This window comes from Telmatherina bonti, assembly GCF_933228915.1.
Source record: "Telmatherina bonti genome assembly, chromosome: 7".
Lineage (NCBI taxonomy): Eukaryota > Metazoa > Chordata > Actinopteri > Atheriniformes > Telmatherinidae > Telmatherina > Telmatherina bonti.
Genome location: NC_136625.1, coordinates 38,207,850 through 38,220,438, shown reverse-complemented (window position 1 = coordinate 38,220,438; position 12,589 = coordinate 38,207,850). Strand labels below are relative to the sequence as shown.

Genomic DNA, 12,589 nt, shown 5'->3' with positions numbered 1-12,589 from the left:
TTTTGGCAGGTTAGCATCATTAGTCTGATAAACTAGCATGTCCGATTAAGACAATGTTTTAACAATGGACAAAACAGTTAAAAAATTATGTATTTAATTTCTTATGGAGCAGATGTCTGCAGACAGCAGGAATGCTATGCTATGTGTTGGCATGGCTGCTATGCTAACATGTAGCACAGCAGCCATGCCAACACATAGCATAGTACCATGAAGCAAAAGAGTATTGCTAATATGTAGCAGCAATGCTAACACACAGCATAGCTGCAATGCTAACATGTGGCTGCAATGCTAATACATAGCGTAACTGCAATGCTAACATGTAGCAGCAATGCTAACATACGGCATAGCTGCAATGCTAACATGTGGCCTAGCAACATAACGGGGAGAAACTCAGCTAGAAGACTCTACCACCTGTTGGCATCCAAACCATACAGTTCAAACTCCAGACAGAAACAAGAAAACATCACTGTCTTTACTCCACACAAACATGGCGTCGGTTTCATCGCTGTGGATCTGGAAATCTGGGAGCTAGCAGCTACAATCACAATTCATGTCAGCATTCCTAGGACTATTTTACTTATTCATAGATAACTTTACTTGTTCCTCTTCTGGAATCTCGGATTGAGGAGGAGCAGTGTGGTTTTTGTCCTGGTCGCGGAACAGTGGACCAGCTCTATACCCTCTTTGGGGTCCTGGAGGGGGCATGGGAGTTTGCCCAACCAGTCTACATGTGCTTTGTGGACCTGGAGAAGGCGTTCAACCGTGTCCCCTGGGGGCTCCTGTGGGGGGTACTCCAGGAGTATAGAGTACCGGACCCCCTTGTCCGAGCTGTCCGGTCCCTGTACGACAGGTGTCAGAGCTTGGTCCGCATTGCTGGCAGTAGGTCGGACTCGTTTCCAATAAGGGTTGGACTCCGCCAAGGCTGCCCCTTATCACCAATTCTGTTCATAACTTATATGGACAGAATTTCTAGGCGCAGTCGAGGTGTTGAGGGGATCCGGCTTGGTGGCCTCAGGATTGGGTCCCTGCTTTTTGCAGATGATGTGGTCCTGTTGGCTTCATCTGGTCGTGATCTTCAGCTCTCACTTGACTGATTCGTAGCCGAGTGTGAAGCGGCTGGGATGAGAATCAGCACCTCCAAATCTGTGACCATTGTCCTCAGCCGGAATAAGGTGGAATGCCCTCTCCGGGTCGGGAGTGAGGTCCTGCCTCAAGTGGAGGAGCTTAAATATCTCATGGTCTTGTTCACGAGTGAGGGAAGGATGGAGCGCGAGATCGACAGACGGATCGGTGCGGCGTCTGCAGTAATGCGGACTCTGCACCGGTCTGTCGTGGTGAAGAAGGAGCTGAGCCAGAAGGCGAAGCTCTCGATTTACCAGTCGATCTACGTTCCTACCCTCACCTATGGTCATGAGCTGTGGGTCGTGACCGAAAGAACCAGATCTCGTATCCAGGCGGCTGAAATGAGTTTCCTCCGCAGGGTGGCCGGGCTCTCCCTTAGAGATAGGGTGAGGAGCTCGGTCATCCGGGAGGAGATCAGAGTAGAGCCGCTGCTCCTCCACATCGAGAGGAACCAGTTGAGGTGGCTCGGGCATCTGGTCAGGATGCCTCCTGGACCTCCCTGGTGAGGTGTTCCAGGCACGTCCCTCTGGGAGGAGACCCCAGGGAAGACCCAGGACACGCTGGAGAAGTGCTTCCTAACTTTTTTTGAGCCAGCGCCCCCCCTATCTAATATCCAGAGTCCCCATCCCGCCCCCTCCTCCTCCCACACACACACTCCATTAAAATAAAATGTTTTTATGTTGTAAATATAATATAAAATGAAAATTAAATAAAATGTTAATATAAAATTTTCACATTGTAAGACTTGTCTTCTAGTTACAATCTTTTGCTGACTGTTGATTTTAATTAATCATTTTGCATTGTTGTAATTAAAACGCAACCCTCATCAGACTTCAGCCCAGCAGAAGAATAAATCCCACATGTTCACTTATTCCTGGATGAGCTAAGCTTCTGTCCTGGGCTTTCTATGTCAGGAGGAAACACCATTTACATATTCTACTGCGTTTCAGGAGAATTTACTTCCTGCTACACAATGATCAGTTACTAACGCAACACAACATGCGCAACAAAGAAAAAAGGAAACCTTACGTTGGATGTTTGATGGCTTCAAGTATCTCCAAAAGTGTTGAAGAAGAAGACAGCGAGAGGGCTGCAGCTGCAGACTGGCCACTGTGAAGAGATCCATGGGAGGGATGAGGCTTCAGAAACACTGGGAAAGCTGTTAGCAGCGAGATGCTACCTGCAGTCGGTGCTGCCGGACGCAGCTTCTCCTGCAGGCTGAGCGGCGGACGTCACTCCCAGCTGGACTTTATCTGCAGCCTCGCTGCTTTCTGCAGGCGGCTACATGGAGAGAAATACTGTTAGTTCAGAGTAGGCTGGTAGAAAACAATGTGTTAGTCATGCAGACAGCTTCGGTTCTGTTCTCCTGGTGTCACAAACAGATTCTGGTTCTGATGTAGGTTCTCCTTCCTGGTTCGGGTCCTGATGACCCCTTGGTACAAGACTTCTCATTGGTACCGGATATTCTGTTGGTACGAGATGTCCCATTGGTACCAATCCTCCCTTTACGTGTTGTCGTTACCAGACGTCACCTAGAGGTTGTGTCGGTACCAGATGTCACCTAGAGGTTGTGTCGGTACCAGATGTCACCTAGAGGTTGTGTCGGTACCAGACGTCACCTAGAGGTTGTGTCGGTACCAGAGGTTGTGTCGGTACCAGAGGTTGTGTTGGTACCAGAGGTTGTGTCGGTACTAGAGGTTGTGTCGGTACTAGAGGTTGTGTCGGTACCAGACGTCTCGTTGGTACCAGAGGTTGTGTCGGTACCAGAGGTTGTGTCGGTACCAGAGGTTGTGTCGGTACTAGAGGTTGTGTCGGTACCAGACGTCTCGTTGGTACCAGAGGTTGTGTCGGTACCAGAGGTTGTGTCTGTAACAGAGGTTGTGTCGGTACTAGAGGTTGTGTCGGTACCAGAGGTTGTGTCGGTATCAGACGTCTCGTTGGTACCAGAGGTTGTGTCGGTACCAGAGGTTGTGTCTGTAACAGAGGTTGTGTCGGTACTAGAGGTTGTGTCGGTACCAGAGGTTGTGTCGGTATCAGACGTCTCGTTGGTACCAGAGGTTGTGTCGGTACCAGACGTCAGCTAGAGGTTGTGTCGGTACCAGACGTCTCGTTGGTACTAGAGGTTGTGTCGGTACCAGAGGTAGTGTCGGTACCAGAGGTTGTGTTGGTACCAGAGGTTGTGTCGGTACTAGAGGTTGTGTCGGTACTAGAGGTTGTGTCGGTACCAGACGTCTCTTTGGTACCAGAGGTTGTGTCGGTACTAGAGGTTGTGTCGGTACCAGACGTCTCGTTGGTACCAGAGGTTGTGTCGGTACCAGAGGTTGTGTCGGTAAGAGAGGTTGTGTCGGTACTAGAGGTTGTGTCGGTACCAGAGGTTGTGTCGGTACCAGACGTCTCGTTGGTACCAGAGGTTGTGTCGGTACCAGAGGTTGTGTCGGTAACAGAGGTTGTGTCAGTAGAGGTTGTGTCGGTACCAGACGTCACCTAGAGGTTGTGTCGGTACCAGACGTCTCGTTGGTACCAGAGGTTGTGTCGGTACTAGAGGTTGTGTCGGTACCAGAGGTTGTGTCAGTAGAGGTTGTGTCGGTACCAGACGTCTCGTTGGTACCAGAGGTTGTGTCGGTAGAGGTTGTGTCGGTACCAGAGGTTGTGTCGGTACTAGAGGTTGTGTCGGTACCAGAGGTTGTGTCAGTAGAGGTTGTGTCGGTACCAGAGGTTGTGTCGGTACCAGAGGTTGTGTCAGTAGAGGTTGTGTCGGTACCAGAGGTTGTGTCAGTAGAGGTTGTGTCGGTACCAGAGGTTGTGTCGGTACCAGACGTCTCGTTGGTACCAGAGGTTGTGTCGGTACCAGAGGTTGTGTCGGTACCAGACGTCTCGTTGGTACTAGAGGTTGTGTCGGTACCAGAGGTTGTGTCAGTACCAGAGGTTGTGTCAGTAGAGGTTGTGTCGGTACCAGAGGTTGTGTCGGTACCAGAGGTTGTGTCGGTACCAGAGGTTGTGTCAGTAGAGGTTGTGTCGGTACCAGAGGTTGTGTCGGTACCAGACGTCTCGTTGGTACTAGAGGTTGTGTCGGTACCAGAGGTTGTGTCGGTACCAGACGTCTCGTTGGTACTAGAGGTTGTGTCGGTACCAGAGGTTGTGTTGGTACCAGACGTCTCGTTGGTACCAGAGGTTGTGTCGGTACCAGAGGTTGTGTCGGTACTAGACGTCTCGTTGGTACCAGAGGTTGTGTTGGTACCAGAGGTTGTGTCGGTACCAGAGGTTTAGCTTTAGTGTGAAACCAGGATTCTGCAAAATTCTTCAGGTGAGATGCTGCTTCCGTAAAACAACTCTGGTGTATATGATAAATACACAAATATAGCTGGTTTATATGTAAAGTAACCAACAGGTTGTGTTCAGGATGAAAAAGTCCCCAAGTTGTGGTTCAACTCGTTTGGCTTCATACTTCGTAATATCATATGATAACATTCTGATACATTTGAGACTGTGGTCTCTTCACTACCCACCATTGATTATTACTATTTACTTGACTGTTACCGTCATATTTTCTTCTGTTTTTTGGTAAGTGATGTGTTGATTCATGATCATTTCCCACTGCTTTACCACTGCTTTATCAATATTTCCTTTCATTTATAGAAGTGAAACAATATATAAATGTCATGACTGTTTACATTTTGGCAGGTTAGCATCATTAGTCTGATAAACTAGCATGTCCGATTAAGACAATGTTTTAACAATGGACAAAACAGTTAAAAAATTATGTATTTAATTTCTTATGGAGCAGATGTCTGCAGACAGCAGGAATGCTATGCTATGTGTTGGCATGGCTGCTATGCTAACATGTAGCACAGCAGCCATGCCAACACATAGCATAGTACCATGAAGCAAAAGAGTATTGCTAATATGTAGCAGCAATGCTAACACACAGCATAGCTGCAATGCTAACATGTGGCTGCAATGCTAATACATAGCGTAACTGCAATGCTAACATGTAGCAGCAATGCTAACATACGGCATAGCTGCAATGCTAACATGTGGCCTAGCAACATAACGGGGAGAAACTCAGCTAGAAGACTCTAGGTCAGAGGTTGTGTCAGTACCAGAGGTTGTGTCAGTAGAGGTTGTGTCGGTACCAGAGGTTGTGTCGGTACCAGAGGTTGTGTCGGTACCAGAGGTTGTGTCAGTAGAGGTTGTGTCGGTACCAGAGGTTGTGTCGGTACCAGACGTCTCGTTGGTACCAGAGGTTGTGTCGGTACCAGAGGTTGTGTCTGTAACAGAGGTTGTGTCGGTACTAGAGGTTGTGTCGGTACCAGAGGTTGTGTCGGTATCAGACGTCTCGTTGGTACCAGAGGTTGTGTCGGTACCAGACGTCAGCTAGAGGTTGTGTCGGTACCAGACGTCTCGTTGGTACTAGAGGTTGTGTCGGTACCAGAGGTAGTGTCGGTACCAGAGGTTGTGTTGGTACCAGAGGTTGTGTCGGTACTAGAGGTTGTGTCGGTACTAGAGGTTGTGTCGGTACCAGACGTCTCTTTGGTACCAGAGGTTGTGTCGGTACTAGAGGTTGTGTCGGTACCAGACGTCTCGTTGGTACCAGAGGTTGTGTCGGTACCAGAGGTTGTGTCGGTAAGAGAGGTTGTGTCGGTACTAGAGGTTGTGTCGGTACCAGAGGTTGTGTCGGTACCAGACGTCTCGTTGGTACCAGAGGTTGTGTCGGTACCAGAGGTTGTGTCGGTAACAGAGGTTGTGTCAGTAGAGGTTGTGTCGGTACCAGACGTCACCTAGAGGTTGTGTCGGTACCAGACGTCTCGTTGGTACCAGAGGTTGTGTCGGTACTAGAGGTTGTGTCGGTACCAGAGGTTGTGTCAGTAGAGGTTGTGTCGGTACCAGACGTCTCGTTGGTACCAGAGGTTGTGTCGGTAGAGGTTGTGTCGGTACCAGAGGTTGTGTCGGTACTAGAGGTTGTGTCGGTACCAGAGGTTGTGTCAGTAGAGGTTGTGTCGGTACCAGAGGTTGTGTCGGTACCAGAGGTTGTGTCAGTAGAGGTTGTGTCGGTACCAGAGGTTGTGTCGGTACCAGAGGTTGTGTCAGTAGAGGTTGTGTCGGTACCAGAGGTTGTGTCGGTACCAGACGTCTCGTTGGTACCAGAGGTTGTGTCGGTACCAGAGGTTGTGTCGGTACCAGACGTCTCGTTGGTACTAGAGGTTGTGTCGGTACCAGAGGTTGTGTCAGTACCAGAGGTTGTGTCAGTAGAGGTTGTGTCGGTACCAGAGGTTGTGTCGGTACCAGAGGTTGTGTCGGTACCAGAGGTTGTGTCAGTAGAGGTTGTGTCGGTACCAGAGGTTGTGTCGGTACCAGACGTCTCGTTGGTACTAGAGGTTGTGTCGGTACCAGAGGTTGTGTCGGTACCAGACGTCTCGTTGGTACTAGAGGTTGTGTCGGTACCAGAGGTTGTGTTGGTACCAGACGTCTCGTTGGTACCAGAGGTTGTGTCGGTACCAGAGGTTGTGTCGGTACTAGACGTCTCGTTGGTACCAGAGGTTGTGTTGGTACCAGAGGTTGTGTCGGTACCAGAGGTTTAGCTTTAGTGTGAAACCAGGATTCTGCAAAATTCTTCAGGTGAGATGCTGCTTCCGTAAAACAACTCTGGTGTATATGATAAATACACAAATATAGCTGGTTTATATGTAAAGTAACCAACAGGTTGTGTTCAGGATGAAAAAGTCCCCAAGTTGTGGTTCAACTCGTTTGGCTTCATACTTCGTAATATCATATGATAACATTCTGATACATTTGAGACTGTGGTCTCTTCACTACCCACCATTGATTATTACTATTTACTTGACTGTTACCGTCATATTTTCTTCTGTTTTTTGGTAAGTGATGTGTTGATTCATGATCATTTCCCACTGCTTTACCACTGCTTTATCAATATTTCCTTTCATTTATAGAAGTGAAACAATATATAAATGTCATGACTGTTTACATTTTGGCAGGTTAGCATCATTAGTCTGATAAACTAGCATGTCCGATTAAGACAATGTTTTAACAATGGACAAAACAGTTAAAAAATTATGTATTTAATTTCTTATGGAGCAGATGTCTGCAGACAGCAGGAATGCTATGCTATGTGTTGGCATGGCTGCTATGCTAACATGTAGCACAGCAGCCATGCCAACACATAGCATAGTACCATGAAGCAAAAGAGTATTGCTAATATGTAGCAGCAATGCTAACACACAGCATAGCTGCAATGCTAACATGTGGCTGCAATGCTAATACATAGCGTAACTGCAATGCTAACATGTAGCAGCAATGCTAACATACGGCATAGCTGCAATGCTAACATGTGGCCTAGCAACATAACGGGGAGAAACTCAGCTAGAAGACTCTAGGTCAGAGGTTGTGTCAGTACCAGAGGTTGTGTCAGTAGAGGTTGTGTCGGTACCAGAGGTTGTGTCGGTACCAGAGGTTGTGTCGGTACCAGAGGTTGTGTCAGTAGAGGTTGTGTCGGTACCAGAGGTTGTGTCGGTACCAGACGTCTCGTTGGTACCAGAGGTTGTGTCGGTACCAGAGGTTGTGTCTGTAACAGAGGTTGTGTCGGTACTAGAGGTTGTGTCGGTACCAGAGGTTGTGTCGGTATCAGACGTCTCGTTGGTACCAGAGGTTGTGTCGGTACCAGACGTCAGCTAGAGGTTGTGTCGGTACCAGACGTCTCGTTGGTACCAGAGGTTGTGTTGGTACCAGAGGTTGTGTCGGTACCAGAGGTTGTGTCGGTACTAGACGTCTCATTGGTACCAGAGGTTGTGTCAGTAGAGGTTGTGTCGGTACCAGACGTCTCGTTGGTACCAGAGGTTGTGTCGGTACCAGAGGTTGTGTCGGTACCAGACGTCTCGTTGGTACTAGAGGTTGTGTCGGTACCAGACGTCTCGTTGGTACCAGAGGTTGTGTCGGTACCAGAGGTTGTGTCGGTACCAGACGTCTCGTTGGTACCAGAGGTTGTGTCGGTACCAGAGGTTGTGTCGGTACCAGACGTCTCGTTGGTACTAGAGGTTGTGTTGGTACCAGAGGTTGTGTCGGTACCAGAGGTTGTGTCGGTACTAGACATGGACAGTACGCGACGGGAAAAGTAACCTAGTAAGGTAAGGTACAGCAGCAGTTGCTCCACAACACTACCGGGTAAACGAAGGAGCCCGAGATGACTTTCTACTACTTAGTCGTTCTCTGTGCTTCGTCTCATGATACATTAAACATTCCCGTCTTTTAAGTTGTCACATTAAATCCTTAATTCCTTTTATTGCGGTAATTTAGCATTTTTAAACATTTGCAATAAGTTTTGATTATTATTTCAGCTGTTTAATGTTTCGTTTGGCTCTTCTATGTCGGATTAAGTGATGTTTGAGTAAAGCTGAGCATCACTTGGTGCTCTCTGCTTTTTATACTTTTACTAATCTCATCACCTTGTTATCGTCAGTAAAGCCGACTCATTTAGATGCTCTTTGAGCTTTTTAACGCGCTCTGAAAATAAACTTTCCACTGCTTTTACTGTGTGTTTATGCAGTAGAGTCCCAGTGTCTCTACTTACCAGCAGACACTTTCACTCAGGACACAGAGTGCGTGAAAGTCACGGTGTTATTTCCGCTGCACATGCACATGCAGTGATGCAGAGTTAGCAAGAGGAGACACACCAAACCAAAGAGCTGCAGCGATGCGTTTACTGACCTGAGAGTGATAGATGTAGGAGGATCGAGGGCTACGTATAAAATCCAAAATAAAGGCAGCGTCCTGTCAGCACACAGGAGGAACATAACCCAGGATCAAACAACCAAAGCCCACCAGCAGGAACAGAACGGACGCATGGAAGGAAAAGGTTGATGGAAGAGACGAGAGCTGAAGCCCGACACCAGAACACCAGCAAGGAACACTTCATCAACGTATTTGATGCTGATTAACACAAATTCAGATGAGCCTGCAGAAGCTAAAAGCCTGAAGCGAGAAGCTCCAACCAGCTCTCAGGAAGACCCCTCACCTTGCGGGGGCTGTCTACGTATGTGGTTGCTGTGGCAACGCCTGACAGGTCGCCCACAGCGGCAGAGCTCTTTACCTGCTGCAGCTCCTCCAGAGACCTGGTGGGAAGCAGAGGCAGTGAGAACCTGAAGGACAATGACACGTACGGCCAGCAGGGAAACTCACTTCTGGTTCTGCTCCATCTCCAGCAGGGCCGACAGAGCCGACGTGCCTCTCTTCCCCTGAGGTGGCGGCGCAGGCTCGGGGGGGTACGACGGCAGAGGACTGGTGACCTGCAGCCCCTTCATGGGCGTGCCTTTCTGCTGGACAGGAACAAACCGGGGGTTAGGCCTGACACGCCCTCCGTTCACGATAACATGCAGCGTGGCGTTAGGAGGACTCCTCACCCTGATGATCCGGTCGGAGCGGTGGCGCCGCCGGATGCGGTTCAGACCCTCCAGGAAGCGAATGAAGCCGTCCAGTAACACCCAGTCCCCCCCAATCCCGGCTCCCCCTCCCTCCCCATACACGTCCCAGTGCCCCTCGCCGTCCGCCACCCGCCGAGCCGCTCCAGCTGGCAGCAGGAGGAACCGGGTCCTCCAGAACTTCAGGGAGTCTATGAGGCTGGGGGGGGGGGAGACCAGCAGAAACCAGGTGAGCTGACTGACTACAGGTGTCTTCTCTGCTAACATGGCCACTTGGTACCTGAAGTCCTCGGATCCGGCAGAGCAGATGTACTGGTCCAGGTAGTTCCACTTGTATTCCTCCAGTCTCTCGTGTCCAAACTCCACCCAGCAGGAGACGAACTGGGCGTCCGCGTGGGGAGGACAGAGGCTGTAGCTGTACTGGATCTGAGCCGACTCGTACGGATACCTGCAGACGGCCGGCAGGTGAGCCGCATGCCGGGTTCAGGTACACCGTGTAGAGACATGAGGAGGCGGGGGGAGGCACGAGGAGGTGGGGGGAGGCGCTGGGAGGCACGAGGAGGTGGGGGGAGGCACTGGGAGGCGTGGGGAGACGCGAGGAGGTGGGGGGAGGCGCTGGGAGGCGGGGGGAGACACAGGGAGACGTGGGGAGATACGGGGAGGTGCGGGGAGGTGGTGCAGGGACGAACAGGTTTGCGGTTTAACGGGATAAACGTTGCCATGGAGACATAAATGTTTTGAAGCAAATGGCTGAGATGTTAAAAAGAAGAGTTAATAATAATGTGACAACAGTAAAATGGTTAAATGTGAAACAGTTTGGGTTTTAAACACCCAACCAGCTGGCAGAGAAGCTCCGCAGGTTTATTTCCACAATGTTTTAAAGAACTTCTTTAGAGTCATTGCACACTGGCCTCTAAGTGCTGGACAGGACCTGAAAGTGTTAATCTAATTTATTATTCTATCTAATTTATTAGTTTATTAATCAGTATCAATCATCCGCTGCGTAGTTTTCGTCCCAGTGAGCTGAAATCTACCAGCTAATTTATAATCTTATCTTTATGTTTGTTTCCTCGCAGACGGACACAGCGTTCCTTCTGAACTGTGCGTTTCATTGTGATAAATGTTTTCAGGTGACTTCCGTCTCACGCAGGATGGCGAGGAAACGTCGCTATGAACGGACACTGCAGGAAAAGACGAACTTCCACAACGTAACGGTGACATTGTGACAAACAGGTGAACTCACTTGGGCAGGTACCGAGTGACGGTGATGATCTTGTCTTTCAGGCAGACTTTGTGGAAGGTCCGGCCCATGCTGAGCCAGAACACCGTCTCCTCCTCCTCGGCCCGCCGCAGGGACACCAGACCTGGACCAGAACCAGACAACACTGCGTTTAGTCCTCATGCATCATTACGGACACGCTGGTTCGATTCCACATGTCCTTGCCTTGGACGCCATATTGGCCTTCATCTGACCGCCATGTTGGCCTTCATCTGACTGCCATGTTGGTCGCCATGTTGGCATTCATCTGACCACCATGTTGCCCGTCATCTGACCGCCATGTTGGTCACCATGTTGGCCGCCATGTTGGTCTTCATCTGACTGCCATGTTGGCTGCCATGTTGGCATTCATCTGACCACCATGTTGCCCGTCATCTGACCGCCATGTTGGTCACCATGTTGGCCGCCATGTTGGCCACCATGTAGGCCGCCATGTTGGTCGCCATGTTGGTCTTCATCTGACTGCCATGTTGGTCGCCATGTTGGCCTTCATCTGACCGCCATGTTGGCTGCCATGTTGGCATTCATCTGACCACCATGTTGCCCGTCATCTGACCGCCATGTTGGTCACCATGTTGGCCGCCATGTTGGCCACCATGTAGGCCGCCATGTTGGTCGCCATGTTGGTCTTCATCTGACTGCCATGTTGGTCGCCATGTTGGCCTTCATCTGACCGCCATGTTGGCTGCCATGTTGGCATTCATCTGACCACCATGTTGCCCGTCATCTGACCGCCATGTTGGTCACCATGTTGGCCGCCATGTTGGCCACCATGTTGGCCGCCATGTTGGTCGCCATGTTGGTTGCCATGTTGGTCTTCATCTGACCGCCATGTTGGTCGCCATGTTGGTCTTCATTTGACCGCCATATTGGCCTTCATCTGACTGCCATGTTGGTCGCCATGTTGGCCTTCATCTGACCGCCATGTTGGCCTTCATCTGACCGCCATGTTGGTCACCATGTTGGTCGCCATGTTGGTCTTCATTTGACCGCCATGTTGGCCTTCATCTGACTGCCATGTTGGTCGCCATGTTGGCCTTCATCTGACCGCCATGTTGGTCACCATGTTGGCAGCCATGTTGGCCGCCATGTTGGTCGCCATGTTGGTCTTCATTTGACCGCCATGTTGGCCTTCATCTGACTGCCATGTTGGTCGCCATGTTGGCCTTCATCTGACCGCCATGCTGGTCGCCATGTTGGTCGCCATGTTGGTCACCATGTCGGCCGCCATGTTGGTTGCCATGTTGGCTGTCATCTGACCGCCATGCTGGTCGCTATGTTGGCCGCCATGTTGGCCGCCATCTGACTGCCATGTTGGTCGCCATGTTGGCCGTCATCTGACCGCCATGCTGGTCGCCATGTTGGCCGTCATCTGACCGCCATGCTGGTCGCCATGTTGGCCGTCATCTGACCGCCATGCTGGTCGCCATGTTGGCCGTCATCTGACCACCATGTTGGTTGCCATGTTGGCCGCCACTCACTAACTCAACGGTTCACAACTCTCAGAAGGGGTTTAAACTGTTCCTCTCCGTCCGCTCAGAGATGCAGGATCTGGTCATATTTGGTCCTGTTAAATAAAACATGCGTACCTCTGGTGTAAAGAGGACTGCTGCCGAGAGGTGTAGCCGAAGCAGGCGGTGGTTTCCTGTTGTTGGGCTGGACGATGATCTGGTATCCCTGCATCAACCGCTGGCAGATGAACTCTTCAAACACCTGAGACGCTGTCATTATTGGACTTTCGTCTTCTCGCCTGGGAAAG

At 50.2% G+C, this 12,589-nt stretch overlaps 1 protein-coding gene across 3 annotated transcripts in view; it reads right to left on the bottom strand.

Moving 5' to 3' along the window:
* Nucleotides 1-12,589, bottom strand: part of depdc5 (DEP domain containing 5, GATOR1 subcomplex subunit) — a 48,346-nt gene that overhangs the window by 9,747 nt on the left and 26,010 nt on the right. For 2 of the 3 annotated variants that reach the window (XM_079243182.1, XM_079243183.1), the window contains exons 26-34: nucleotides 12,420-12,580; nucleotides 10,795-10,915; nucleotides 9,832-9,999; nucleotides 9,534-9,750; nucleotides 9,313-9,449; nucleotides 9,149-9,245; nucleotides 8,842-8,904; nucleotides 2,303-2,403; nucleotides 2,152-2,232 (exon numbers count right to left, since the gene is read on the bottom strand). In XM_079243182.1, coding sequence (XP_079099308.1) covers nucleotides 2,152-2,232; nucleotides 2,303-2,403; nucleotides 8,842-8,904; nucleotides 9,149-9,245; nucleotides 9,313-9,449; nucleotides 9,534-9,750; nucleotides 9,832-9,999; nucleotides 10,795-10,915; nucleotides 12,420-12,580 — 1,146 coding nt within the window. The remainder of the gene's footprint in view (nucleotides 1-2,151; nucleotides 2,233-2,302; nucleotides 2,404-8,841; nucleotides 8,905-9,148; nucleotides 9,246-9,312; nucleotides 9,450-9,533; nucleotides 9,751-9,831; nucleotides 10,000-10,794; nucleotides 10,916-12,419; nucleotides 12,581-12,589) is intronic. The other variant, XM_079243184.1, reaches the window with a different exon arrangement.